Here is a 26461-nt window from a genome sequence, read left to right as displayed (position 1 = left end):
TTGTGAAATTATACCTAGACTAAATTAAAAAATATATAAGCTTTCCACAACCATAAGACCCACTAATGTCATTATTTTATCAAAATACACTGAACAAAAATATAAACGCAAATTGCAACAATTTCAAAGATTTTACTGAGTTACTGTTTATATAAGGAAATCAGTCAATTGAAATACATTTATTACGCCCTAATCTATGTATTTCACACGACTGGGAATATAGATATGCATCTGTTGGTCACAGATACCTTTAAAAAAAGGTAGGGGCATGGATCAGAAAACCAGTCAGTCAGTATCTGGTGTGACCACCATTTGCCTCGTGCAGCGCGATACATCTCCTTCACATAGAGTTGATCAGGCTGGTGATTGTGGCCTGTGGAATGTTGTCCCACTCCTCTTCAATGGCTGTGCGAAGTTGCTAGATATTGGCGGGAACTGGAACACGCTGTCGTACACGTTGACCCAAAGCATCCCAAACATGCTCAATTGGTGACATGTCTGGTGAGTATGCAGGGCATGGAAGAACTGGGACATTTTCAGCTTCCAGGAATTGTGTACAGATCCTTGCGACATGGGGTTGTGCATTATCATGCTGAAACATGGGGCGATGGCGGCGGATGAATGTCACGACAGTAGGCCTTAGGATCTCATCACGGTATCTCCGTGCATTCATATTGCTATTGATAAAATGCAATTGTGTTTGTTGTGCGTAGCTTATGCCTGCCCATACCATAACCCCATGGGGCACTCTGTTCACAACGTTGACATCAGCAAACCGCTCGCCACACAACGCCATCTACCCGGTATAGTTGAAACCGTGATTCATCCTTGAAGAGCACACTTCTCTAGGGTGCCAGTTGCCCACTGAAGTTGGTTAAGACTCCAAACTGCAGTCAGATCAAGATCCTGGAGAGGACGACAAGCACGCAGATGAGTCTCCCTGAGATGGTTTTGACAGCCGAAATGATTTCATTGTGCAAACCCACCGTTTCATTAGCATTCCAATGATCCCACAATTGAAGAAGCTGGATGTTGAGATCCTGGGCTGGCGTGGTTACACGTGGTTGTGAGGCCAGTTAACCGGCCTGCCAAATACTCTAAAACTGTCGGAAGCAGCTTATGGTAGAGAAATCAACATTCAATTCTCTGGCAACCGCTCTGGTGGACTTTGCTGCAGTTAGCCTGCCAATTGCACGCTCCTTCAACTTAAGACATCTGTGGCATTGTGTTGTGTGACACAACTGCACGTTTTAGAGTGGCCTTTTATTGTCAACAGTACAAGGTGTATAATGATCACGCTGTTTAATCAGCTTCTTGTAATGCTGCACCTGTCAGGGGGAAGGTTTATCTTGGTAAAGGAGAAATGCTCACAAACAGGGATGTAAACAAATTTGTGTACAAAATTTGATAGAATGGAAAATTGGGAATGCTTATGTATTGCTATAGCCAGGCCTAGGAATCTGAAGAATAACTAATTGATTGTGATTGGGAGGGGGGGAGAGCACACTCTACCACTAAGGGACAGTTTAGTTGGCACAACGTAAGATTGTCTCATGTTCCAATTGTTTGTTTTAGTAGCACGAAACGTTCCTGTTCACACCAAGGTGAAGAGCGGAATAACTGAGAGTGAATCTGAGTCTTACGCTTATCACCTGTGGAAGGAGGGTCTTTCAGCGAGGCGCAGATTTCATTGGCCTTGTCAGGTGTAATTGTAGATCCTTCAACCGAAGACGTGAGAGTGCAACTCCCCCATAGTATGTTGTACTGAAGTTAACTGACTGAAAGGGAACACATTTCAACTAGTCATCAAGCACTTGACTAGTTGAATTACGTGTGCTTTTATGCAGCGACAACAAAAATGTATTATATTTGGGAGTACTCGAGGACTGGAGTTGTGAAACAATTCTATCGTACATCATTCCCACAGTAATGGTATTACCAGCTATTGTCTCAGGTCCACTCTAAATCTGAACGTCCTCGTCTTTATTTTAGGACGCGGGCAGACTGCTGTACCTGGGGCAGAACGAGTGGGCCCACGTTAACTGCTGCCTGTGGTCCGCTGAGGTGTACGAAGACAACGGAGCTCTGCTCCAAGTACACAGTGCTGTCTCCAGGGGACGCCATATGGTAGGAATGCATAGAAATTCATCATAGTTGCATCTCAAATGGCAACATGTTCCCTATAAACTGCACTTATTTTGACCAGGTCCCATAGTGCACTGTGTAGGGAATAGGGTGACATTTGAGACACCTCCCACATATCAAGGCTGTAGTACATCCTTACTCGATAGGCTTTGTATTCAGGCATAACTATTCAATTGCCCGTTTGTAACATTGTCATAAGATAACTTTATTGTTCCAAAGAGAATTGTCAAGTCTGCTATTTAGTTAAAATGATCATGTTTACTCTTCAGGGACTTTTCCATTAGTCTTTCTCATTCATTGTTTTCTTTCCTATCCTTGCACTCATTCAACCTTTTCTTCCCTACAGCGCTGTGAGCGTTGTGGCCAGGCGGGGGCGACGGTGGGCTGCTGTCTCTCGTCCTGTCAGAGTAACTACCACTTCATGTGCGCCCGCGCCCGCAACTGTTTCTTCCAAGAGGACAGGAAGGTCTTCTGCTCCAGGCACCACGACCTCGTCAGTGAGAAGGTGAACCTTTGTATATGGGCTAATGAGGGACACACACACACATAAACAAACATATAGTTGTCTTTCCAACCTTGAGCACCACCACTTTCACTGTGACTTGTCAGCAGCATTCAAACTTCACACCTGGTCACTTATTGTGTAGCATTAGGACCAATGTTATGTCTTAGGACACACACACACACACCTACTGCACAGGATTTACACCCGTTTCCCCTCTTCTCCAGATGGTGTCTGGGAATGGGTTTGAAGTTCTCCGGCGGGTCTACGTGGACTTCGAAGGGATCAGCCTCCGTAGGAAGTTTCTGACTGGCCTGGAACCAGAGTCTATAAATATGACCATCGGTGTGTATGGTACATCCCCAAAGGCACCCTATTCCCTATGTAGTGGGAATTGGCCTATATGGATGGGGATAAATTGAAATATTTTTTACTTACTGAAGAAATATGGAAAGCATATGCATAACCATGGTAGCAATTAAAAGGGAACAGTTTGGATATTATGGGCAAATTATTAGACTAAAGGTGAGAACACAACAGTTCACCTAACACAAGACTGAATCCAAACATTACACTGTTCATTTTATGTGCATTTTACATTTACTGTACTTTTCGCCACATTTGTTGATAACAAAATCTGAAAATACTATGGATACATTCAGTAACTTAATATGAATATTCTTGAAAAAAATGTGGGTTAGGTTCAATTTACTAAGGAACTGTGTACACTTTGGAGGTGTGGCCACTTGGAGATACCAGTTTGACCTCACTCAAACCCCTGGCATTTTTTTTGGTCTTATACAAAAAAAAATGTATCACACAGTTACTGTTGTTTATCCAAAAACTGTCCATTTATAAATTGCCATCTGGGTCAGGTGGGCATCATTTGAAAGCTTGTTCTGTTACCAACATGACTAGCTAGATCTTGGTGTTAAGCTTTCACAAGGCAACTCAGAGAAGCAGTAATTTTTGGTGAGCATAGAATGGAATCAGGAGTGCATTTAGATGCGTGGACCGCTGCAAATTTGCTTCACAATACAGAAAACGTCTCATTTGGTTAAGGACCACCCAGGGTAAAACACCATGTCATCTTGTAACTTCATTACATTTTAGTGGTAGCCTACCCTACCCTGGTATTGATCCACTAATATTCAAATCTCCTGGGTATGAAAACAAATATGGGCATTGTGAAGGGCACCATTGTCTTCTGTTGTGTTATTTTGTTTCTACACATCAAACATAGTGATCGTAAACGTTGACTCTGTAAATTATGAGTTTTGTATGGAAATGCGAAGTGCACATTTAAGACTTGCTTTGTATGACACAAAACCGGTATTTATTATAATCCTCTACGTCTCACCTTTCAAAACAGATAGTCCTCTTTAATTTAGAGCAAAACACGCGACCCCAGTGCTCAAGTTCAGAACTGCTGTCAAGTCAAAACCTGTAAAGCGGAGACCCTGAGCTCTGACGTATAGCATAGAACTGTAGCCACTGCATTCCAATGTAGGAACATATCAGTGTCCAAATCTGCCATTGTCAACCCATATACGGGTATGAGTGTAAAGGGTTAACAAGAGCCCCGGGCTCTGGTCAAAAGTAGTGCACTACATAGGGAATAGGGTGCCATTGGGAACAAAGCCTCCCTGCTTTTTATTTGGAAGGTGTGACCCATATGCTCTAAAAGTATGGCCGGTCAGGGATTTATATTACCGCCAACAATCATTCCCCTTTTTATATGTGAAACCCTCTGAAACCATCCATCTGGCTCCTTCTATATCCAGGCTCTCTGCAGATCAACAGGCTGGGTGTGCTGACTGAACTATCAGCCAATGGAGCGAGGTTGTGTCCTGTGGGCTATCAGTAAGTGACCAATAATCCACGTGACCAGACATGGATGCTGTCAATTTTGATTCCTGTTGAATAATCAATTTCTGAATGATTTAATCAGGGTTGTCATTGTCTAATTTAATATACTGTTAATATAAGAAATGAATGGCAGTATAAAACTCCTTAGTTACTTTGTAGGATAGCTTCCCTCGAGTTCATTTTAGAATATTGTGTTTATATATTTTACTTTACTCACCTTTTTCCTCTTCTCCTTCCTCTTCCTCCGTCCAGGTGCTCTCGGCTGTACTGGAGCACAGTGGACCCTCGTCGGCGCTGCAAGTACACTTTTAAGGTGACAGAGGTGTGTTCTCCACTCGAAGAGAAGCCAGGGGAACCACTGTGGTGGGACCAGGAGGAGAACCGAACCATAGCCCACAGCCCCAGCTACTATCAAGGTCAGAAACCCATACCTGCCCCTATCTGATAGTAGGTGGAGCACTTCAATGGATAACTTTGATGTCCCCTATTTTATATTTGTTTATGTTCTATTGAAATAAATAACGGAAGGATAAGTATAACAACTTAATTAAGTACATGGGGATCATACAATCTATTCTGTTGATAAGGGACAATCTACTAATTCTCAAAATGGACTCTTCAAAGTAAATAATGCTCCTTTCTTGTTCCTTGACCAGAAATGGAGATTCCAGAGGCTGTGTTGAGTCCTCCGCCCATTGAGGTATCTCCCAGCACCACCCAGTCTCTCCTGAAACAGGAGACGGGGGCCAAAACCCCTGGTTACTCACAAACCAGGAGACCAGCAGGAGGAACATCTCGACCTCTTCCCTCCCCAGGTAACACCACTCCCTTAGACATTAAGTTTGATATCAATACCAGTTTATATTAGTTTCATATCTAAATCATTTAAAAGTTAAATATCTGCTTTATTGAGGAAAGTTTTTACTCGATATGATATGTTGTCTTACCTAGCAACCTTACATTGAATAAACTAAGTCCCTTAGGATAAGAGAGTTTGCTAAATGACCTCAATGTAAAATGTTAATATCACTTTTCTGCCATGACACTGACTGGTGATCCTCTTCTCTCTAGGGAGTGCCATGTCCAAATCCCACCACATCTTGACTCTCAGAGACCTGGACGATACCCGCCGGCCGCGTCGCCTGTCCCTGAGCTGCCACTCAGGGGACTCCTCCTCCCCCACCGACGGCCTCGTGGGACCAATGACACTCCGTTCAGGGGGCACCCTCCACCCCAGGTCCCTCCCCTTCAGTTCCCCTCCCAGAACCAGCGAAAACCTCCTGAGTTCCCCTCGGCAAGTACGACCTCTTGCTGGCTCCTCCAGCTGGGGTTCCCCTCCCTTGTCCCCCTCCAGTCTTACCCACCCTTTCTCCCTGCGGCCTGGCGCCGCCGGCAGCCCCCCCTCCAACCTCCATCTGGCCTTCCGCCACTCCTCCAGGATCAGACAGCCATTCAAAATCCGAACTCCAGTGTCCGCTGAGGTGCCACAGTACTTCTTAGCTTCATCCGAGCCAGAGAAAGCAGAGGTGGCGCCCTCAAACGGGATCACATTGACAGCAAATAACATGGAGGAAGACACAGATGTCAGCCCCCTGATGTCGGATCAGGACTTGCCCTTCACAACATTCGACGTGGCGGACGCAGACGTTGCGGTGGCCTCGGTGCTAAATGCCAAACTGGAGTTTGACGAGGCCTTGCTGAACGAGACTGTGGCGCTTCACTGTGGAGGGTCCCATACAGGTGGAGGAGATATGGAAGAGGTGGAGGCACTAGAGGAGGAGACCCAGACTCAGGGTAGGGACAATATGGACGCCAACAAGGCCTCAGTATTCACCAAAGACATGGCCTCTAAAGATGATCTGGAGAACGGTTCCTCAGACGAAGACATGGATCACTACTTGAAGTTCTCTCGTACGGTGGTGGTGTGCGAAGCCTCCAAGGACTCAGGGCAGGAAGGTCTCCCTCTCACCCCACCACTTCCTACGTCTCAGTCCATTGCTCAGCTTGACGGAGCGGATAATGGCTCTGAGAGTGACTCGAGTGAGGCTACTGGCGATCAAGAAGAGGGGAAGAGTGGGGAAGCTCAGGGGGCTGACAGTCAAGAAGTGTTTGAAACCTGTGACCCAAATAACGACATGTCTATTGAAGAGGAGGTTCTGATGGACTCTGACCAAACGGAATCCCAGAATGAGGTTCTTCTGGACCCAAGTAGTGGCCATTTTGTTTCAGCTGACGACGGCACCAGAGTGTACCTGGCCAATAATAAAAAAGCAGCTCTTGATGACAGCGATAGTGACAGCTCTGGCTCCTCTACAGATTCTCTCATTGGAGTGGACGACGAAATGGGAGACCCAGACTTCGAGCCGGAACCCAAACCCAAACCCAACCCAAAACATCTTGTAAAAACCATCAAAGTCATGCAACGCCCTAGTCCTGTGAGCATGAAAACTATTCCTCCTAAACCCACACCAACACAGAAGAAAATCATCAGGGTGTCCCTACCTTCTGCACCTGCTCTGCCTCTGAATGTGGCCTCCTCTTCCCCACCCATCATTGTTCGAAGCGTTCCAAGGACAGTCCCCTCCACCGCTTTTCCGACCCCGTTTGTAATAAACGGCATGAACTCTATACCCTTCCAGACAGGGGCCACTAGGGGCAGAGCTATCGCTATCCGCCTGGCCACCCCCAGACAAGAAGCTCAGCAGCAGCTGACGGCCACTATTCTGTCTGGTGCCTCCAACTCAGCCCCGTCCCCGCAAGTTCTGCTAGTCAACCGTCAAGGTCAGATTCTGATGAAAGATCCAAATACCAACACTTTCCAGACGGTCAGCACCAGTTCTCCGTCCTACAGCCGCATCAGCCAGATCGCCAAGATGATCCACAGCAGTGGTGCCCTGCCACGGGCAGTTCCCCAGGTTGTGGTCGTACCCTCTACGTCAACACCCTCACCACGGACAGCAGTCTTCCATAGTTCACATCTCATCACCACTAACAGAAACAACACCACCACATCAACCACCATCTCTAACAGAAACATCACACCAGCAAGCAACACCAACCTCCTGATCAGAGCCCCACAGAGTTTGCATGATGGGCGAGTGCTGGTCCAAGCCATGCCCGTGACGAGTGGAGCAAAACCAGTGAGGGTCAAGTGCGTCTCTTTGCCTGGCAACCAGGCCCAAGCTATTTTAGACAGAGCCATGGCTACTCATCGCGAGCCCTCTCGGATACGGCCTAATATCCTCAGGGTGAGCCCATCTCAGCTGAGCCCATCCCAGTTTCAGGTCCACCCCTTCCTCAACAAACTCCAGTCCCCTGTAGCCATTTCTGCCACTCCTGGACAGATGCTCCGTCACGAGCCGGCCATCGTACCCGAGTCTCAGTCCCAGGTCCGCGTTAAGAGAGTGTCCTCCGTCGCTGAGCGTCCCGGCAAGAAGAAGTGCAAGACTGATTTCCTCCCGCAGTTGCCCTCTAGTGACGTGGATGACCTAGATGGCAGCAGGTAAGGCAGAGTACCATATCTACGATATGAGATTTATTGTTTCTTCTTTAACTTTTTAATTTTGGAACCCTGACTGCACTACACATTTTCCAATTTGGACAATTAAAGATATTGATTGATAGATTTTTACAGACTAAGAGTCACTGTTTTCTTCACACAGAAATAGTGGTGTTCGAATCAAAGCCCCAACAATGAAAGATGTGCTGGATCTGGACCAGGAGAAGGTTGAGCTCAAGGTCATCCCACCACCACAACCTGAGAATATCAGGTTAGTTTCTTCTCAAATGGGACCATAGCAAGATGGATGCCAGAAATACACACAGCAAGGTTCATTTTAAATCCCTCAAATAATGTTATAATGCGTAGGTACGGAGAGCCTTAGTGGTCATGGTGAAGGAAAAGTACAGCTAGACTAACCCGTTCCCTCTGGGATTTTTATTCCTTCCCTATTTTTTTTTTTCTCCCTGAATATCAAAATTCGATCCCTCAATTTATTAATTTGTCTCCCCTGCAGATTCGAGCACATGTCTTTATCATGAATTGATCAGAGTTCATTGAATTCTACTAATCTAATCAAAGTTTATTAGTTGCGCACACAGATTTGCAGATGCTATTTTCTTCTTGTTTGAATATGTTATTGAGAACCTCACTCTTTCACTGCCTTTTTAGTCTATACTCCGGCAGAGTTCATTGCTACTTATCCTATCCTGTCATCGCAACAAATCAAATAGCTATCGGTTTTAGTTACGAACATAGATGGCTTAAAGCGGCTCTGGCTCTATCTGTGCCTGGTTGGTTAAGTCGCTGTACAGCTATAGCGAGCAAGATGCCTAGCTAGCAGCTAAATTAGTTAGTCACACATACGCATGCAAACACACACACGCAGCAGCATGTTTCTGAATTTCTGGGAAAGGAGTAGAGCGGGCGACAGAATGCCGATTCAGAGGACAATTACATGATTGAGGGAACAAATTCCTAAATGAAGGGAACGGATTAATAAAATTGAGGGAATTACTTTTTATATTGAGGGAACTAATGAAAAAACATATTAGCCTAGCTGTTATTTTTGTCTCCACCATGACCCATAAGGCTACTCTTATTGCTCTTTTATTAATACAAAAAAAGCTGCTGTCTTTTGACTTCAGTCGGTCCTCCATCACATTTCTTTTTTGGAATGGCTCAACCCAGATGAGCACCCCTTTCCATAGAAAGGCACATCAATATCTAAACTCTTTTACACCTTAGTTTGAATTCATATAACACCATGTCTGTGTGTCTTGTCTTATAGACCCCGTCCCATACCTCAGATGGAGCGTCAGCCCAACAGCAGCACCACTCAGAGTAGCAGCAACATCCATGGGAAAACCCATGTGTGGGTCAGCGCACGCCATGGAGATCTCTCTGACTGGGGCCCCTACTCAGGTGGGCAACCTTGAGCGGTTATACATATGATTATTTCATATTTTTTCCCCATTCAACCAAAACCCATATTTAAAAAAGTGTGTTATGAATGATAAAAAAATATGTATAATTTCTAATCAATAAAATCTGACTCAACCTTCCTATTCTTAACACACTTAAAACCGCTCAGGTTTTAGCTCAGACGAGGACATGCCGCCACCTAAACAGGACAAGACCATGTTCGCCCACAGGAACCAGCCCCACCTGCGCTTTGAAATCACCAGCGACGACGGCTTCCATGTACAGGCAGACAGCATAGAGGGTGAGAATCTCAGCCTAACTACAGAAACACTAGCTGTAACTTACATAGGTGTAACTATTCCTTTTTGTATATAAAAGCGTTCTCTATGCAGAATATGTTTGTACTGGCTTTTAACTCCAAGACTAGGCTTAGTCTGAGTCCAGTAAAACGACCCTATGCAGTATCATTCTAATACTTTCTTATTCATATCCTTTGTTTTCTTTCTTGCCTCTCCCTCCCTCAGTGGCATGGCGAGCGGTGATTGACGGCGTCCTGGAGGCCCGAGCAGGGTTCCATCTGAAGGCGTTGCCCCTCGGCGGGGTGAGCGGGGCGCGCGTTCTGGGCCTGCTCCATGACGCTGTCATCTTCCTACTGGAGCAGCTGCAGGGCGCCGCAGGGTGCAAGCAACACCGCTTTCGCTTCCACCGCTACGACACCCCTGACGACGAGCTGCCCATCAACCCCAGTGGCTGCGCCCGCGCTGAGGTCTACTCACGGTAAGAACCAAGCACTGATGTCTGTGGTTAAAATAGGTTTGTTGAGGACCGAGCCATCTCGCCATAAGGGCGCCATAACTTTATCCCTTAATAGAATGTAGAAGTGATTTATATTTTGAAGCTTACTGTCAGATTTGTAAAGTCATTGAATCTGAATGTTATAGCCCTAACCCTAACCCTGCATTTAAACAAATTCCCTCTCTGCCCATGTCCCCTCACAGGAAGTCAACCTTCGACATGTTTAACTTCTTGGCATCTCAACACAGACAGCTGCCTGACATCATGTCCACGCCATGTGACGAAGAGGATGACGACTTCCCACTGAAATCCACTAGGTTAGACAACTCCACAATTACCATTTGAGTTTATGCTGTCAATTAATTGTTCTGAGTGAAATAAGTTCTAACCTACTGGATTCTCCATGTTCCTATCTCATAGACGAGCCACCAGCACAGAGCTTCCCATGGCCATGCGCTTCAGACACCTGGAGAAGACCTCCAAGGAAGCAGTGGGGGTTTACAGGTCACTAAGAAACTATTTTAAAACGTTCTGATATTATTAATATTATGATTACTTTGTTTATTTAGGGTAAAATACTTCATATTTACTATTTTTCTTTTTCACTCTATATTTGATCTTCTCCTTATCCTAGGTCTGAAATTCATGGACGCGGTTTGTTCTGCAAGAGGAACATTGAGGCAGGGGAGATGGTGATCGAGTACGCAGGCAACGTCATCCGTGCTGTTCTCACAGACAAGAAAGAGAAATACTATGACAGCAAGGTTGGTCAACAACAATCAATGGAGCGATCATACAGAGGAAAATACATTTGAGAAAATACACCAAAGCAAAATATACAGCAATGCATCTCATTTCATTCAGTAACTAAGTATATTTTTACCATTCGCAATGATACATTTTAATCCACGCACTTAGATTTTTAACTTGCATTCATGGTGTCCGGCTTTTAGTGTGTGTCTTTTGTGTATTGGTGTTTTAATAGCTGGTGCAAACATTTCCCCTTTTGGGTTTTCAATAAAGTACTATCTAAAACCCTCTTATCTCCTCGTCAGGGCATCGGCTGTTACATGTTCCGCATTGATGACTTTGATGTGGTCGACGCCACCATGCACGGCAACGCCGCCCGTTTCATCAACCACTCGTGCGAGCCCAACTGCTACTCGCGTGTCATCCTCGTGGACAGCCACAAGCACATCGTCATCTTCGCCCTGCGTAAGATCTACCGCGGCGAGGAGCTCACCTACGACTACAAGTTCCCCATTGAGGATGATGGCAGCAAGCTGCACTGCAACTGTGCCGCCAGGCGCTGTCGCCGCTTCCTCAACTAAAAGACCAGCCAAACACACCACGTTGGAGGAGTACTTGAATTCATAGAGGAATATGGACCAGGAGACGAGGGAAAATGCAATGATATGGCGATAGGAGTGTTGCCAATAAGTACTGATGAATTGGAGCCTCCTCCGTAGTTAGTTTAATTTAAAGTCTGACTGATATGACTCATTTTAATTTAAAGACTGACTGGTGGACATTTTTGGGTTCTATCCTACAGCAGGGTTTCCCAAACTCGGTCCTGGGGCCCCCTGGATGCACGTTTCGGTTTTTGCCCTTGCACTACACAGCTGATTGAAATAATCAAAGCTTCATGATGAGTTGGATATTTGAATCAGCTGTGTAGTGCTAGGGCAAAAAAGGAAATGTGCACCCAGGGGGAGCCCCAGGACCGAGTTTGGAAACACCCTGTCCTAGAGGGCTTCTTGAGCCGCTCCCTCTGTCGCAGAAACCAAAAAGGGCGCCAAATGATACAACACGTTTGTGGTATGAAGAGCTATCAGTGTTTGTGAGACAAAATGTCTACAGCTACAGGCATTTATTCTAGGCCTGCAAGGCAACCCAGTTGATTCAGACCTCAGTAATTTCGTACACTGGTGACATTACGCAATCTCATGGTCAACTCGCTTGGTTTGTCTACGTTCTTTACTCAGTCGCCAATGGCCTCTAATAAAAATGGAGCGAAATATTCCACAGTTGTGGTGCTGATCACTTGGACCAGAGATGTGGTTGGTTATGTACTTCATTTCAGTTGTTTCTCATCAGTCAATTACTCTGTTTTAAAGAGGAATTCCATGTTATTGTAGCTATGACAATAGAAGGCTACATTCAAGTGGAGGCAACTGATTTTAGCACCTTATTTTCCATGGTCATAAGCGCAAGCATTGCTGTACATAAAAGGCAATGCTGACCTGTAAATTGGACGAAGAAAAGCCTGTTTTATTTTTTTACTTTGACCCAAGCCACCTCCAGTATACATTTTTAGAGCAGCTATATTTTAATTGTCCATTTCGATATTATGGAGACCATTATAACAGTCTGCATCCCAAATTCCCTACATAGTGCACTACTTTTGTCCAGGGCCCATAGGGAAAAAGGTAACATACAAGACAGAACTCTTATGAGCATGGGGCAAGTTCAGATTGTTGCTCTTTTATGAAGGTGCTGATGAAAACTACCCAAAAGGTTTGCTTTCACCTATGTTTTTAATGAAATCCCTACATGATTAAAGGTACACTCAGCGAAATGACGTTGCCACGAATAGCAAGGCTTCAATCTAACAAAGTGTCTGCACATGTGCGCACAAGTTCAGTTCACAAGGTTACAGCGTGTTAGCAAGGGCACCAAAACAGTGGCGAAGTTAAACCTCGTTCTTAAGTGTTCTAGTTGTTGCAGAAATTGACCCATTATGCTGTTTTACTTTCTGCATCTACATCATATCGCTGAGTCTACCTTTAAACATGTTCTTCACTCATTTCTCCCCTGTACTTGAAATTAGAATGTCATGCTTTAGATCTGTGAAAACATATCTTGTGACGCACCCCTCTAGAAAGAAATAATGAAACATGTTTTTAGTCTGCCAGGTATACTTTTTTTCACTATTGTTTTTGTGCCGTTTTGTTCATGATCTTCCAGACTTTAATATTGGGGAAAATAATATGGTTTGGGGTGAGGGAAAAAATGCTTTGATAGTACTCTACTCCCTCCCTATCATTTTACAACCCAATTTGTATATGTATTGTTGTATATTGGTATAAATGAATAATCAAAATGCTAATGAAAATAAATAAATATGTGTTGTCAAATATTAACCTGGTTTATATTCGCTACTGAACACCCACTAATTTTAAACAGGGGCATGAAACTTACAGTACAATACCTGGTCGAAGCCTATGTTCAGTTAGTCGTCCTTTATCTTCTCTGTTTTCCCCTTCTACTTACCTGACAGTGACACTCCTCTCCCCTGTCTCTTGCGGGTGTACTACCTCTGTGGCTCACCATGGCATAAACAAGAGAAGATAATGACTGTTACAGTAACTACTTCAGCCAGCGCTTGAGGTGCTGGAACTCAGTTTCTGTTTGTTCCAGCCCAAGTCAAGCACTGACTGTAGCATACCACTTAGAATGCATGGCCAATCCAGCTTCGTTCTAAGTGATATGCTAATATGGATATTGTAACTTGCTCTTGGTTTCCAACTGGTGCTGTGCTGGCTCGAATGTGCAACCCAATTTAGGGCACTGAGCTGGCTGTGCATGCATCAAAGGACACAATCTACATGTTTTGGATTTTAGTTGGGGTTTGGAGAGGTCTCTGCCCCAGAGTAATGAATAAATGCAGTTTGTGTTATTTCTGTAGGATTATTTAAATATATTTAAAATAAAAATGAATCTCATTGCGTGTTGAACATGGTTGTTACCTTGGCACAAAGCGAACTTTGTCTGTACATAGTTGTATACAACATTTCTAAACCTGTTACATCTTTTCTACGCACTTTTTATTTTATTCTTGATGTTCTTGGCTTAATAAAGATCTTGAAAGGTTTGAAGAAATGTTACTGAGGGATTTGTTTTTGATTCGATTCAATAGAACTTTAAATGATGATTGTTATAAGCTCTACTGTCTGTCTTAATTTAATTTGTGATTGTGTTAGGTAACAGGGTGGGGTTGGGGGAGAAATTAGTGGGAGCATGATTGAGCTCACAGTGCACCAGATAAGACAGGCTGACCCTAGCCCACTGGTACATACAAACTGTTGCAGCATGCATACTGGGGACTGAAACGGGGATCGTGAGACACCGTGGTTCACCAGTAGTCGGTAATGCGTTGATTAATTGACTGGCTGTTTTGACACTTTAGTGTACTTCAAAATGTGCTTGAGCATCAGCAGTTTCTCTTGTTTTGTCACTGATAGTCACTCAATTAGCCATGTCAGCTAACCATTTTTAGATTAATTTACCAATCTATCCAGTTATCTAAACTTATAGTAATCATGGCCGAATACCGACCGGGTGCCCAGGGGCCCTGACCTCCAGGGGGCCCCCCATTTGATTTTGTTAATCACTCTCACTCTGATATCATTAAGGTGAAATAAGCAGTGGTGGAAAATGTATCCAATTATCATACTTGAGTAAAAGTAAAGGGTAACACTTTACTTGACATGTCATTTGACATAAAAGCTGACAACTTGTTATTGTAATGACATATATTTAGACCTGTTGTGGCATATGTGTTATTTTATGGCTGTTATGACACCTACATAAATGTCAACACATTCCATTACACCATAGCCTACGTGTTAACAGTATGTTTATGTTAACTTTTTTATTTTATTGACCATATTCATTATTGTAATTGCATACACATTGCTGTCAGACATGTGCCTGCCCCAATGCTCTGTTGCTGATGAATGCAGGAGAAGACACTTTTTTTTTCTTTTTTACGGATGACTGATATAAGGGCATGTACATGATAACCCTATCTGGCTTATATGATTGGTCATAGTTTTTTTATTTGTATGTTTTATTTCACCTTTATTTAACCAGTTAGGCTAGTTGAGAACAAGAACACTGAAAAGTATCTAGACATTATCTCAAATTTATTTTAGACAAAAATGTGGTTTCCACCACAGAGATTTGTATGTTGGAGAAATGTCTCCAACATTTGCAACATTGTTTCAATATTCAAATTCGATCTCCAGCTGTCCCATAGTAATAAACGTAACGGGAGTCGGGACGAAACAGACAATTGAAATCATGAATCAGCTGGCTTCATTTTTATGGATATATGCAAAGAAATGTCAAACGAAACAAAGTGCAGCTGGTTTGCAGTCTTTCCAGCGTCCATAGACACAGAACAAAAAGACTGAATGACTGGGTCGTGTCTCTAGCAACCGAAACGGTAGAACGAACGACCAGCCGACTTGGGTAGAAGCCCTAGATTTGTGTCGGGACTATATCTTGTGGAAGGTTGAGTAGAGAATTGCATTTTTTTTAATAAAATTGCAAAATGTATAGAACTGCAGAAAACCTGCTTTAAAACTTAAATTTTTCTCTCCAACATGAAGAGGTTGGCCCCTAAAAGGCTAATCCAAGTCACTCATTTCTACATAAAAGCAGGCTCTAAAGCCTTGTTCACACTGCAGGCCTGAAAGATCAAATCAGTTTTGCTTTAAAATCCATTTGAAATACTGACTACAAACAGTAAGTTACAAGTGACTAAATCGGATTTCTAGGTGTTCGGGCAGCAGTAATTTGCAGACATGGCTATGCTTGTTGTCATAGTAACGATGGGTGTATGTAAGCTGATTGGTGGTGGTGCTCGTGGTTCCTACTCTGGAGTTATGTAGCAAGCTAAGTAGACGTGGAATGTTCAAAATCATAGTGTAAGAAAACTTTGAGCCTCAAAGCCTCAAAGGAAAAGATGATCAAAGTAATTTTTGGCTAGCTACTGCAGTCAGCTAGCGAGCTAGGTTGGGGTTTAGCTTTCTAGCACATTCACTAATTTGTTTGTGAACAATTAACAAGCTAGTTAGCTACCACATGTTCTTGTCAAACTGTCAGAGTAGCGAGTAGTGTGCCAAAAACACTTGAGGGCAAATACATCATATTTGACCATTCAGAGACAAGTCGCATGACCAGCAATCAGACTTTTATCTGTGGCTTGAAATATCTGAATCCATGTTATTTTTGGTTGTTCAAACTGCAGGAAAAATAACAGATTCAAATCAGATTCTTTAAAAAAAAAATAGGACTTGAGTCACTTCAAACTGCCAGTGTGAACGAGGCTTAACTGCCCTGACAGCAGGTCTACCTGGACAACCACAGCCAACTCATAATGAACAAGCTGGTAGCTGTAATTTTCATACGTGTAAACATACTGAATTGTAATTGGATGCATTTTACCGCCATATCATACTGTGCTATGATTGGTTAAGACCACCCAAATGGTTAGGTCATGGTCAGTTTGATCCTGGTTGGCTGTACGTGAACATGCCAGTTATAGCTAGCTAATAAAGAGCTACATTAAGAAATATCCTGTAGTACTGCATTTTATTATTTTGTACAAAGTGTGCAAAACAAGACATGTTGTCAGAGTAAAAGGTCTTACAAGATGGATTTTTCTGGAGTTCCTTCACCTCGAATGGACTGGGAGTCAAACTTACCCGATGCATGACGTAAGTACAAACAGCATGTGGCGCTAATGTTCACGGGTCCTCTGAAGGACAGAGGAGAAGAGGAAAAATGCAGCAACCTGCTCCTCTGGATCGGTGAAAAAGTGAGAGAGATTTACAACACACGGACACTAACCGAGGCTGAATCAAAGGTACTGAAAATATACTACGATCGTTTCGAAGCATATGTTGCGCCGAAGACCAATAAGATTGTCGCTAGGTACAAATTCCATGAGAAAGTACAGGGAGCTAGCGAGTCTTTTGAACAGTTTGTGACAGAGCTGCGTCTGCTTGTGAAAGACTGTGATTATGCAAACAAGGATGAGATGGCCAGGGACCGTATTGTATTTGGAATACACTCACCGCGAGTGAAAGAAACTTTTGAATGTTGGGTCTGAGGTAAGGATGGACAAAGCTATCGACATAGCCAGATCTCACGAGCTAGCACAGGCTCAGATAAAAATAATTTCGCGCGGTAGCACGAGCGCATCACGTGAACAAGCAGTGCACGCAGTCAGGCAGACATCAAAGCACACCTCCGGTGCACAGAGAGCGCGTTTTTAGAACGGAGAGACACGTAACTCCAAAACAAAGCGACACAGACTCAAAACATGTGGATATTGTGGATACAAAGTGCATGGCGAACAAGGAAATTGCCCAGCTAAAGGTAAACAGTGTACTAAATGTTGCAAAAGTGTGCAGAGCTTACCGTGGAAAAACAGTACACACAGTAAGTGAAGATGAAATGTCAAACGCTGATGAACTGTTTATTGATTCAGTGACACAGAAGTAATATATCAGAGACAGAGCAAGTCTTTGCTGACATTGAGATAGGAACACAAGGCACAAAGCTAAAGTTCAAACTAGACACTGGTGCACATTATTCCTCTGAATAAGTACTGCAGCTTGACATCTGATACAGCCCGCCACACGCAGACTGACTGGTTATGGTGGTGAACAGCTCCCAGTAAAAGGCACATGCACTTTCAAATGCAAATACAAGGAAAAGTGACATGATGTTAGACGTTTATGTTGTTGACACTAGAGCACCTGCAGTGCTAGGTCTTAAAGCATGTTTAGACATGGACCTCATCAAGCTAGTTTTATCAGTGACAGCACCAGTAGAGACAGACAATTTACTGGAGGAGGTTGCTGATGTTTTTACAGGAATATGATTATTCCCAGGAGAATGTACCATTCACCTTGACCCAGATGCAACCCCTGTGGTCTACCCACCGAGAAAGATTCCCCTTGCTCTCCGTGCCCGTCTGAAGAAAGAGTTGGAGAGCATGGAGCAATCTGACAGTCACCAAGGTTACAGAACCGACTGACTGGGTAAACGCGTTAGTGGTGATGGAGAAAGCACGCACAGGCTCCGAGTATGTCTCGACCCAAGAGACTTAAACAAGGCTATCATTGTCCTTTACCGACGCTAGATAGAATCACACACAAGCTAGCGGGAGCACACTACTTCAGTGTCATGGACGCTAGATCAGGCTACTGGGCTATCAAGCTCACAGAAGAGTCATCTAAGCTCACAACATTCAACACACCGTTTGGACACTACAGGTTCCGTCGCCTGCCTTTTGGGATTATCTCAGCCCAAGACGAGTTTCAGCGAAAGATCGACGAAGTGTACGAAGGCCTCGACGGAGTTGTGGCAATTGTGGACGACATCCTTGTCTATGGTCGAATCAAAGAGGATCATGACCGAAATCTCTGTTTGATGCTGCAAAGATCCCGCGAGAGAGGAGTCCGGCACAACCCCGAGAAGAGCACAGTTGGCGCTACAGAGGTCAGCTACTTCGGACATCTTCTCACAGCAACTGGAATCAAGCCAGATCCACAGAAGGTCTTACCCATAAAAGAAATTGAGCCACCAAAGAACCATGCGGAGCTGGAAACAGTGCTTGGCATGGCCAACTACTTAGCCAAGTTCGCACCCAGCCTCTCCAATGCTAATGCACCCCTGCGTCAACTGCTAAAGCAGTCCAGTGAGTTTCTCTGGGACAAGCAACACAACATTGCTTTCCAGAATGTGAAAGACTTGATCACGAGAGAACCAGGACCAATCATTGCCTACTACGACCCCAACAAAGAGCTCAGACTCCAAGTGGACGCGTCGAAGTATGGACTAGGTGCAGTGCTACTGCAAGAAGGAAAGCCCATCGGCTACGCTTCCAAATCTCTCACAGACTGTGAAATCAACTACGCTCAAATCGAAAAGGAGCTCTACGACATTCTGTTTGGATGTAAACTTTTCCATCAGTATATACAATGGGGCAAAAAAGTATTTAGTCAGCCACCAATTGTGCAAGTTATCCCACTTAAAAAGAGGAGAGAGGCCTGTAATTTATCATAGGTACACTTGAACTATGACAGACAAAATGAAAAAAAAAAAATACAGAAAATCACGTAGGATTTTTAATGAATTTATTTGCAAATTATGGTGGAAAATAAGTATTTGGTCAATAACAAAAGTTTCTCAATACTTTTATATACCCTTTGTTGGCAATGACAGAGGTCAAACGCTTTCTGTAAGTCTTCACAAGGTTTTCACACACTGTTGCTGGTATTTTGGCCCATTCCTCCATGCAGATCTCCTCTAGAGCAATGATGTTTTGGGGCTGTTGCTTGGCAACACAGACTTTCAACTCCCTCCAAAGATTTTCTATGGGGTTGAGATCTGGAGACTGGCTAGGCCACACCAGGACCTTGAAATGCTTCTCACGAAGCCACTCCTTCGTTGCCCGGGCGGTGTGTTTGGGATCATTGTCATGCTGAAAGACCCAGCCACGTTTCATCTTCAATGCCCTTGCTGATGGTAGGCTTTGTTACTTTGGTCCCAGCTCTCTGCAGGTCATTCACTTGGTCCCCCCGTGTGGTTCTGGGATTTTTGCTCACCGTTCTTGTGATCATTTTGACCCCACGGGGTGAGATCTTGCGTGGAGCCCCAGATCGAGTGAGATCATCAGTGGTCTTAGTATGTCTTCCATTTCCTAATAATTGCTCCCACAGTTGATTTCTTCAAACCAAGCTACTTACCTATTGCAGTCTTCCTAGCCTGGTGCAGGTCTACAATTTTGTTTCTGGTGTCCTTTGACAGCTCTTTGGTCTTGGCCATAGTGGAGTGTGACTGTTTGAGGTTGTGGACAGGTGTCTTTTATACTGATAACAAGTTCAAACAGGTGCCATTAATACAGGTAACAAGTGGAGGACAGAGGAGCCTCTTAAAGAAGAAGTTACAGGTCTGTGAGAGCCCGAAATCTTGCTTGTTTGTAGGTGACCAAATACTTATTTTCCACCATAATTTGGGATCATTTTCAAAAGGAATAAGAGAGTTGGTTGCAGTGTTGCCAACTAATTTTCAGGGTAAGTTGCGTCATTACGTAGATTACACAATAACGTTACTCAAATTGATTTGACAGTTGTTCAGATACAGACTCCCACTCTTTTCTGTACTTCTGGCAGTACCATTTTGATTGATGTTGTAAGTTCTGTTCAAGATCAAACATTTGTGACCAACTATATTCATTGGGTTTGGCTTGTCGAACCCATACTACTGCTGTCAGCCAACAATGATTTGCAATTCGCTGAAACTGCTGCTGCCTGGGTACGGGCTGAGCGCCTGCTGCTGACGTCACTCACAATGCACTTTTGCAGCCAGGCAATGATGTTGTGACAGAGAAAATTGTTTGTGTCATTTAGAGGGAAAATGCGTGCATTATAGCTTTGAGTCACTTTTAAAGTTGCTAAAAGTTCCAAATACATTTTTAAAAGTAGCCACATTTGTCAGGGCAGTCTGAAACGATGCTAAAACTAGCAACAAAATTGCTAGGTGGGCATCACTGGTTGGTGCCGCTCACTGGGCTATATTTGGCTGTAAGAGATGGAGGTCTGAATAGTTGAATCGTACAAGTTTTGTGATAGTTCCTAGTTATTGATTTTTGGTTTGATTGTTTAGGTAACACCAGTGAATTTGAACAGGAAGTTAATGTATTCTAAACATTATCTGTTTCCATTATGTGGAACCATGTCGGGAAAGGGTATTGCAGGTTGAGTTAATTTTATTTTAAAGGGACAGTGCACGTTAATCACAGTTGTGGGTGTCTGATGGTGTCACGCCCTGGCCATAGAGTCATTTATTCTCTATTTTAGTTAGGCGCCGCCTCGCTTCGCGTTCCTAGGAAACTATGCAGTGTTTTGTTTTTTTACGTGTTATTTCTTACATTAGTACCCCAGGTCATCTTAGGTTTCATTACATACAGTCGAGAAGAACTACTGAATATAAGATCAGCGTCAACTCACCATCAGTACGACCAAGAATATGTTTTTCGCGACGCGGATCCTGTGTTCTGCCTTTCACCCAGGACAATGGAATGGATCCCATGCAGCGACCCAAAAAAACGACTCCGAAAAAGAGGGAAACGAGGCGGTCTTCTGGTCAGACTCCGGCGACGGGCACATCGTGCACCACTCCCTAGCATCCTTCTTGCCAATGTCCAGTCCCTTGACAACAAGGTTGATGAAATCTGAGCACGGGTAGCATTCCAGAGGGACATCAGAGACTGTAACGTTCTTTGCTTCACGGAAACATGGCTCACTGGAGAGACGCTATCGGGGGCGGTGCAGCCAGCGGGTTTCTCCACGCATCGCGCCGACAGAAACAAACATCTTTCTGGTAAGAAGAGGGGCGGGGGCGTATGCCTTATGGCTAACGAGACATGGTGTGATGAAAGAAACATACAGGAACTCAAATCCTTCTGTTCACCTGATTTAGAATTCCTCACAATCAAATGTAGACCGCATTATCTACCAAGAGAATTCTCTGCGATTATAATCACAGTCGTATATATCCCCCCCCCCCAAGCAGACACATCGATGGCTCTGAACAAACTTTATTTGACTCTTTGCAAACTGGAATCCATTTATCCGGAGGCTGCATTCATTGTTGCTGGGGATTTTAACAAGGCTATTCAGATTAGATTAAAACAAGACTCCCTAAATTTTATCAGCATATCGATTGCGCAACCAGGGGTGGAAAAACCTTGGATCATTGTTACTCTAACTTCCGCAACGCATATAAGGCCCTGCCCCGCCCTCCTTTCGGAAAAGCTGACCACGACTCCATTTTGTTGATCCCTGCCTACAGACAGAAACTAAAACAAGAGGCTCCCACGCTGAGGTCTGTCCAACGCTGGTCCGACCAAGCTGACTCCACACTCCAAGACTGCTTCCATCACGTGGACTGGGACATGTTTTGTATTGCGTCAGATAACAATATTGACGAATACGCTGATTCGGTGTGCGAGTTCATTAGAACGTGCATTGAAGATGTCGTTCCCATAGCAACGATTAAAACATTCCCTAACCAGAAACCGTGGATTGATGGCAGCATTCGCGTGAAACTGAAAGCGCGAACCACTGCTTTTAATCAGGGCAAGGTGACTGGTAACATGACCGAATACAAACAGTGCAGTTATTCCCTCCGCAAGGCTATCAAACAAGCTAAGCGTCAGTACAGAGACAAAGTAGAATCTCAATTCAACGGCTCAGACACAAGAGGCATGTGGCAGGGTCTACAGTCAATCACGGACTACAAGAAGAAATCCAGCCCAGTCACGGACCAGGATGTCCTGCTCCCAGGCAGACTAAATAACTTTTTTGCCCGCTTTGAGGACAATACAGTGCCACTGACACGGCCTGCAACGAAAACATGCGGACTCTCCTTCACTGCAGCCGAGGTGAGTAAGACATTTAAACGTGTTAACCCTCGCAAGGCTGCAGGCCCAGACGGCATCCCCAGCCGCGCCCTCAGAGCATGCGCAGACCAGCTGGCCGGTGTGTTTACGGACATATTCAATCAATCCCTATACCAGTCTGCTGTTCCCACATGCCTCAAGGGGGCCACCATTGTTCCTGTTCCCAAGAAAGCTAAGGTAACTGAGCTAAACGACTACCGCCCCGTAGCACTCACTTCCGTCCATCATGAAGTGCTTTGAGGACCATATCACCTCCACCCTACCCGACACCCTAGACCCACTCCAATTTGCTTACTGCCCAAATAGGTCCACAGACGATGCAATCTCAACCACACTGCACACTGCCCTAACCCATCTGGACAAGAGGAATCTCCTGTACGCCCTGTTCACCCACGACTGCGTGGCCACGCACGCCTCCAATTCAATCATCAAGTTTGCGGACGACACAACAGTGGTAGGCTTGATTACCAACAACGACGAGACGGCCTACAGGGAGGAGGTGAGGGCCCTCGGAGTGTGGTGTCAGGAAAATAACCTCACACTCAACGTCAACAAAACTAAGGAGATGATTGTGGACTTCAGGAAACAGCAGAGGGAACACCCCCCTATCCACATCGATGGAACAGTAGTGGAGAGCGTAGCAAGTTTTAAGTTCCTCGGCATACACATCACAGACAAACTGAATTGGTCCACTCACACAGACCGCATCGTGAAGAAGGCGCAGCAGCGCCTCTTCAACCTCAGGAGGCTGAAGAAATTTGGTTTGTCACCAAAAGCACTCACAAACTTCTACAGATGCACAATCGAGAGCATCCTGGCGGGCTGTATCACCGCCTGGTACGGCAACTGCTCCGCCTACAACCGTAAAGCTCTCCAGAGGGTAGTGAGGTCTGCACAACGCATCACCGGGGGCAAACTACCTGCCCCCCAGGACACCTACACCACCCGATGTTACAGGAAGGCCATAAAGATCATCAAGGACATCAACCACCCGAGCCACTGCCTGTTCACCCCGCTATCATCCAGAAGGCGAGGTCAGTACAGGTGCATCAAAGCTGGGACCGAGAGACTGAAAAACAGCTTCTATCTCAAGGCCATCAGACTGTTAAACAGCCACCACTAACATTGAGTGGCTGCTGCCAACACACTGACACTGATTCAACTCCAGCCACTTTAATAATGGGAATTGATGGGAAATTATGTAAATATATCACTAGCCACTTTAAACAATGCTACCTTATATAATGTTACTTACCCTACATTATTCATGTCATATGCATACGTATATACTGTACTCTATATCATCGACTGCATCCTTATGTAATACATGTATCACTAGCCACTTTAACTATGCCACTTTGTTTACATACTCACCTCATGTATATACTGTACTCGATACCATCTACTGTATCCTGCCTATGCTGCTCTGTACCATCACTCATTCATATATCCTTATGTACATATTCTTTATCCCCTTACACTGTGTATAAGACAGTAGTTTTGGTATTGTTAGTTAGATTACTTGTTGGTTATTACTGCATTGTCGGAACTAGAAGCACAAGCATTTCGCTACACTTGCATTAACATCTGCTAACCATGTGTATGTGACAAATAAAATTTGATTTGATTTGACTAGGGTGGGCATTTTATGTTCTTTTTTTCTATGTTTTTGTATTTCTTTGTTTTTGGCCGGGTATGGTTCTCAATCAGGGACAGCTGTCTATCATTGTCTCTGATTGGGAACCATACTTAGGTAGCTCTTGCCCACATGGGTTTTGTGCGTAGTTGTTTTCTGTATAGTTAGTTTCCTCACAGAACTGTTCGTTTTCCTCTTTGTTATTCTTTGTTCTAGTGTTCTGGTTTTAATAAAATATCATGAACACGTCTCATGCTGCGCTTTGGTCCAGTCATTCACAGGAAGAGGATCGTTGCAGCGTGGCCAGGAGAGGCAGCCCCTTTACATTTTGGGGGGGAACACGGGACGTTCGGCAGAGCCGAGGATGCTTTTCTAGCTTTGGCTGTAAAGCATATTTTGAAAATCTGAGATGACAGGGTGATTAACAAAAGGCTAAGCTGTGTCTCAATACATTTCACTTGTGATTTTCATGAATAGGAATATTTTCTAGGAATATTTGTCTGTTGCGTTATGCTAATTAGTATCAGTCTATGATTACGCTCCCTCACGCGGGATGGGGAGTCACTAGAGGTTAACCTGTTAACTCTAGGGGCAGTATTTCATTTTTGGATGAAAAACGTTCCCGTTTTAAACAAGATATGTTGTCACGAAAAGATGCTCGACTATGCATATAATTGACAGCTTTGGAAAGAAAACACTGACGTTTCCAAAACTGCAAAGATATTATCTGTGAGTGCCACAGAACTGATGCTACAGGCGAAACCAAGATTAAACTTCAAACAGAAAGTGAGCAACATTTTTGAGGCGCTGTTTTCCATTGTCTCCTTATATGGCTGTGAATGCGCAAGGAATGAGCCTACACTTTCTGTCGTTTCCCCAAGGTGTTTGCAGCATTGTGACGTATATGTAGGCATATCATTGGAAGATTGACCATAAGAGACCACATTTACCAGGTGTCCGCCTGGTGTCCTGTGTCGAAATTGGTGCGTAATCTCCAGCTGCTCGTACTTTTCCATTTGATATAGGGGAGAAACCATGTGTCCAAGAACGATGTATCAATGAAGAGATATGTGAAAAACACCTTGATGATTGATTCTAAACAAAGTTTGCCATGTTTTCAGTCGATATTATGGAGTTAATTTGGAAAAAAGTTCGCGTTTTGAGGACTGAATTTTCGGATTTTTTTTGGTAGCCAAATGTGATGTATAAAACGGAGCTATTTCTAATACACAAAGAATCTTTTTGGAAAAACTGAGCATCTGCTATCTAACTGAGAGTATCCTCATTGAAAACATCAGAAGTTCTTCAAAGGTAAATTATTTTATTTGAAGGCTTTTATGTTTTTGTTGAAATGTTGCGTGCTGGATGCTAACGCTAATGCTAACGCTAAATGCTAACGCTAGCTAGCTACTTTTACACAAATGATTGTTTTCCTATGGTTGAGAAGCATATTTTGAAAATCTGAGATGACAGTGTTGTTTACAAAAGGCTAAGCTTGAGAGATGGCATATTTATTTCATTTCATTTGCGATTTACATGAATAGTTAACGTTGTGTTATGCTAATGAGCTTGCTGATAGATTTACACAATCCTGGATACAGGGGTTTTTTCATAGCTAAACGTGACGCAGAAAACGGAGCGATTTGTCCTAAACAAATAATCTTTCAGGAAAAACTGAACATTTGCTATCTGAGAGTCTCCTCATTGAAAACATCTGAAGTTCTTCAAAGGTAAATGATTTTTATTTGAATGCTTTTCTGTTTTTTTGTGTAAATGTTGCCAGCTGAATGCTAATGCTAAATGCTACGTTAGCCATCAATACTGTTACACAAATGCTTGTTTTGCAATGGTTGAGAAGCATATTTTGAAAATCTGAGATGACAGTGTTGTTAACAAAAGGCTAAGCTTGAGAGCTAGCATATTTATTTCATTTCATTTGCGATTTTCATGAATAGTTAACGTTGCGTTATGGTAATGAGCTTGAGTCTGTATTCACGATCCCGGATCCGGGATGGGGAGATCAGAAAGGTTAAACCAGCCAGGGCCTTGGTCACTGATCCATCCGGAGCTGTGTTATTTGGGATGAAGGTACAGCACATTGTTCCAAATATCATGCACCTGTTATGACTTCTATGAATGGTGAGTGGAGGAGTCAAGCGCAGAGAGCAGGTAATTCTGTACGTGGATACTTTTATTCCAAAGACAGCGGAGACACGGATATGCAAAACACAAGGGCGCATGAAACAACCCGTTCAAAATAAACAGGACTAAAACTGTCCGGAAAAATAGAGACCACACTAATCAACCAACACCAATAAACAGAGA

At 43.9% G+C, this 26461-nt stretch overlaps 1 protein-coding gene across 2 annotated transcripts in view; it reads left to right on the top strand.

Moving 5' to 3' along the window:
• The window catches only part of LOC110496098 (histone-lysine N-methyltransferase 2B), a 66699-nt gene extending 52577 nt beyond the window's left edge, over positions 1–14122 (top strand). For both annotated transcript variants that reach the window (XM_021571791.2, XM_021571792.2), the window contains exons 23-37: positions 1993–2127; positions 2492–2650; positions 2875–2992; positions 4432–4510; positions 4769–4932; positions 5173–5331; positions 5588–8018; positions 8179–8286; positions 9307–9440; positions 9610–9741; positions 9965–10217; positions 10439–10552; positions 10656–10739; positions 10870–10999; positions 11291–14122. In XM_021571791.2, the coding sequence (XP_021427466.2) occupies positions 1993–2127; positions 2492–2650; positions 2875–2992; positions 4432–4510; positions 4769–4932; positions 5173–5331; positions 5588–8018; positions 8179–8286; positions 9307–9440; positions 9610–9741; positions 9965–10217; positions 10439–10552; positions 10656–10739; positions 10870–10999; positions 11291–11566 (4476 nt within the window). In that variant the 3' untranslated portion in view covers positions 11567–14122. The remainder of the gene's footprint in view (positions 1–1992; positions 2128–2491; positions 2651–2874; positions 2993–4431; positions 4511–4768; positions 4933–5172; positions 5332–5587; positions 8019–8178; positions 8287–9306; positions 9441–9609; positions 9742–9964; positions 10218–10438; positions 10553–10655; positions 10740–10869; positions 11000–11290) is intronic.
• The last annotated feature ends 12339 nt before the right edge of the window (positions 14123–26461 follow it).

Source organism: Oncorhynchus mykiss, chromosome 18, assembly GCF_013265735.2.
Source record: "Oncorhynchus mykiss isolate Arlee chromosome 18, USDA_OmykA_1.1, whole genome shotgun sequence".
NCBI lineage: Eukaryota > Metazoa > Chordata > Actinopteri > Salmoniformes > Salmonidae > Oncorhynchus > Oncorhynchus mykiss.
Note: the sequence above shows the minus strand (reverse complement) of the source record. Positions and strands in the feature narration are given on the sequence as shown.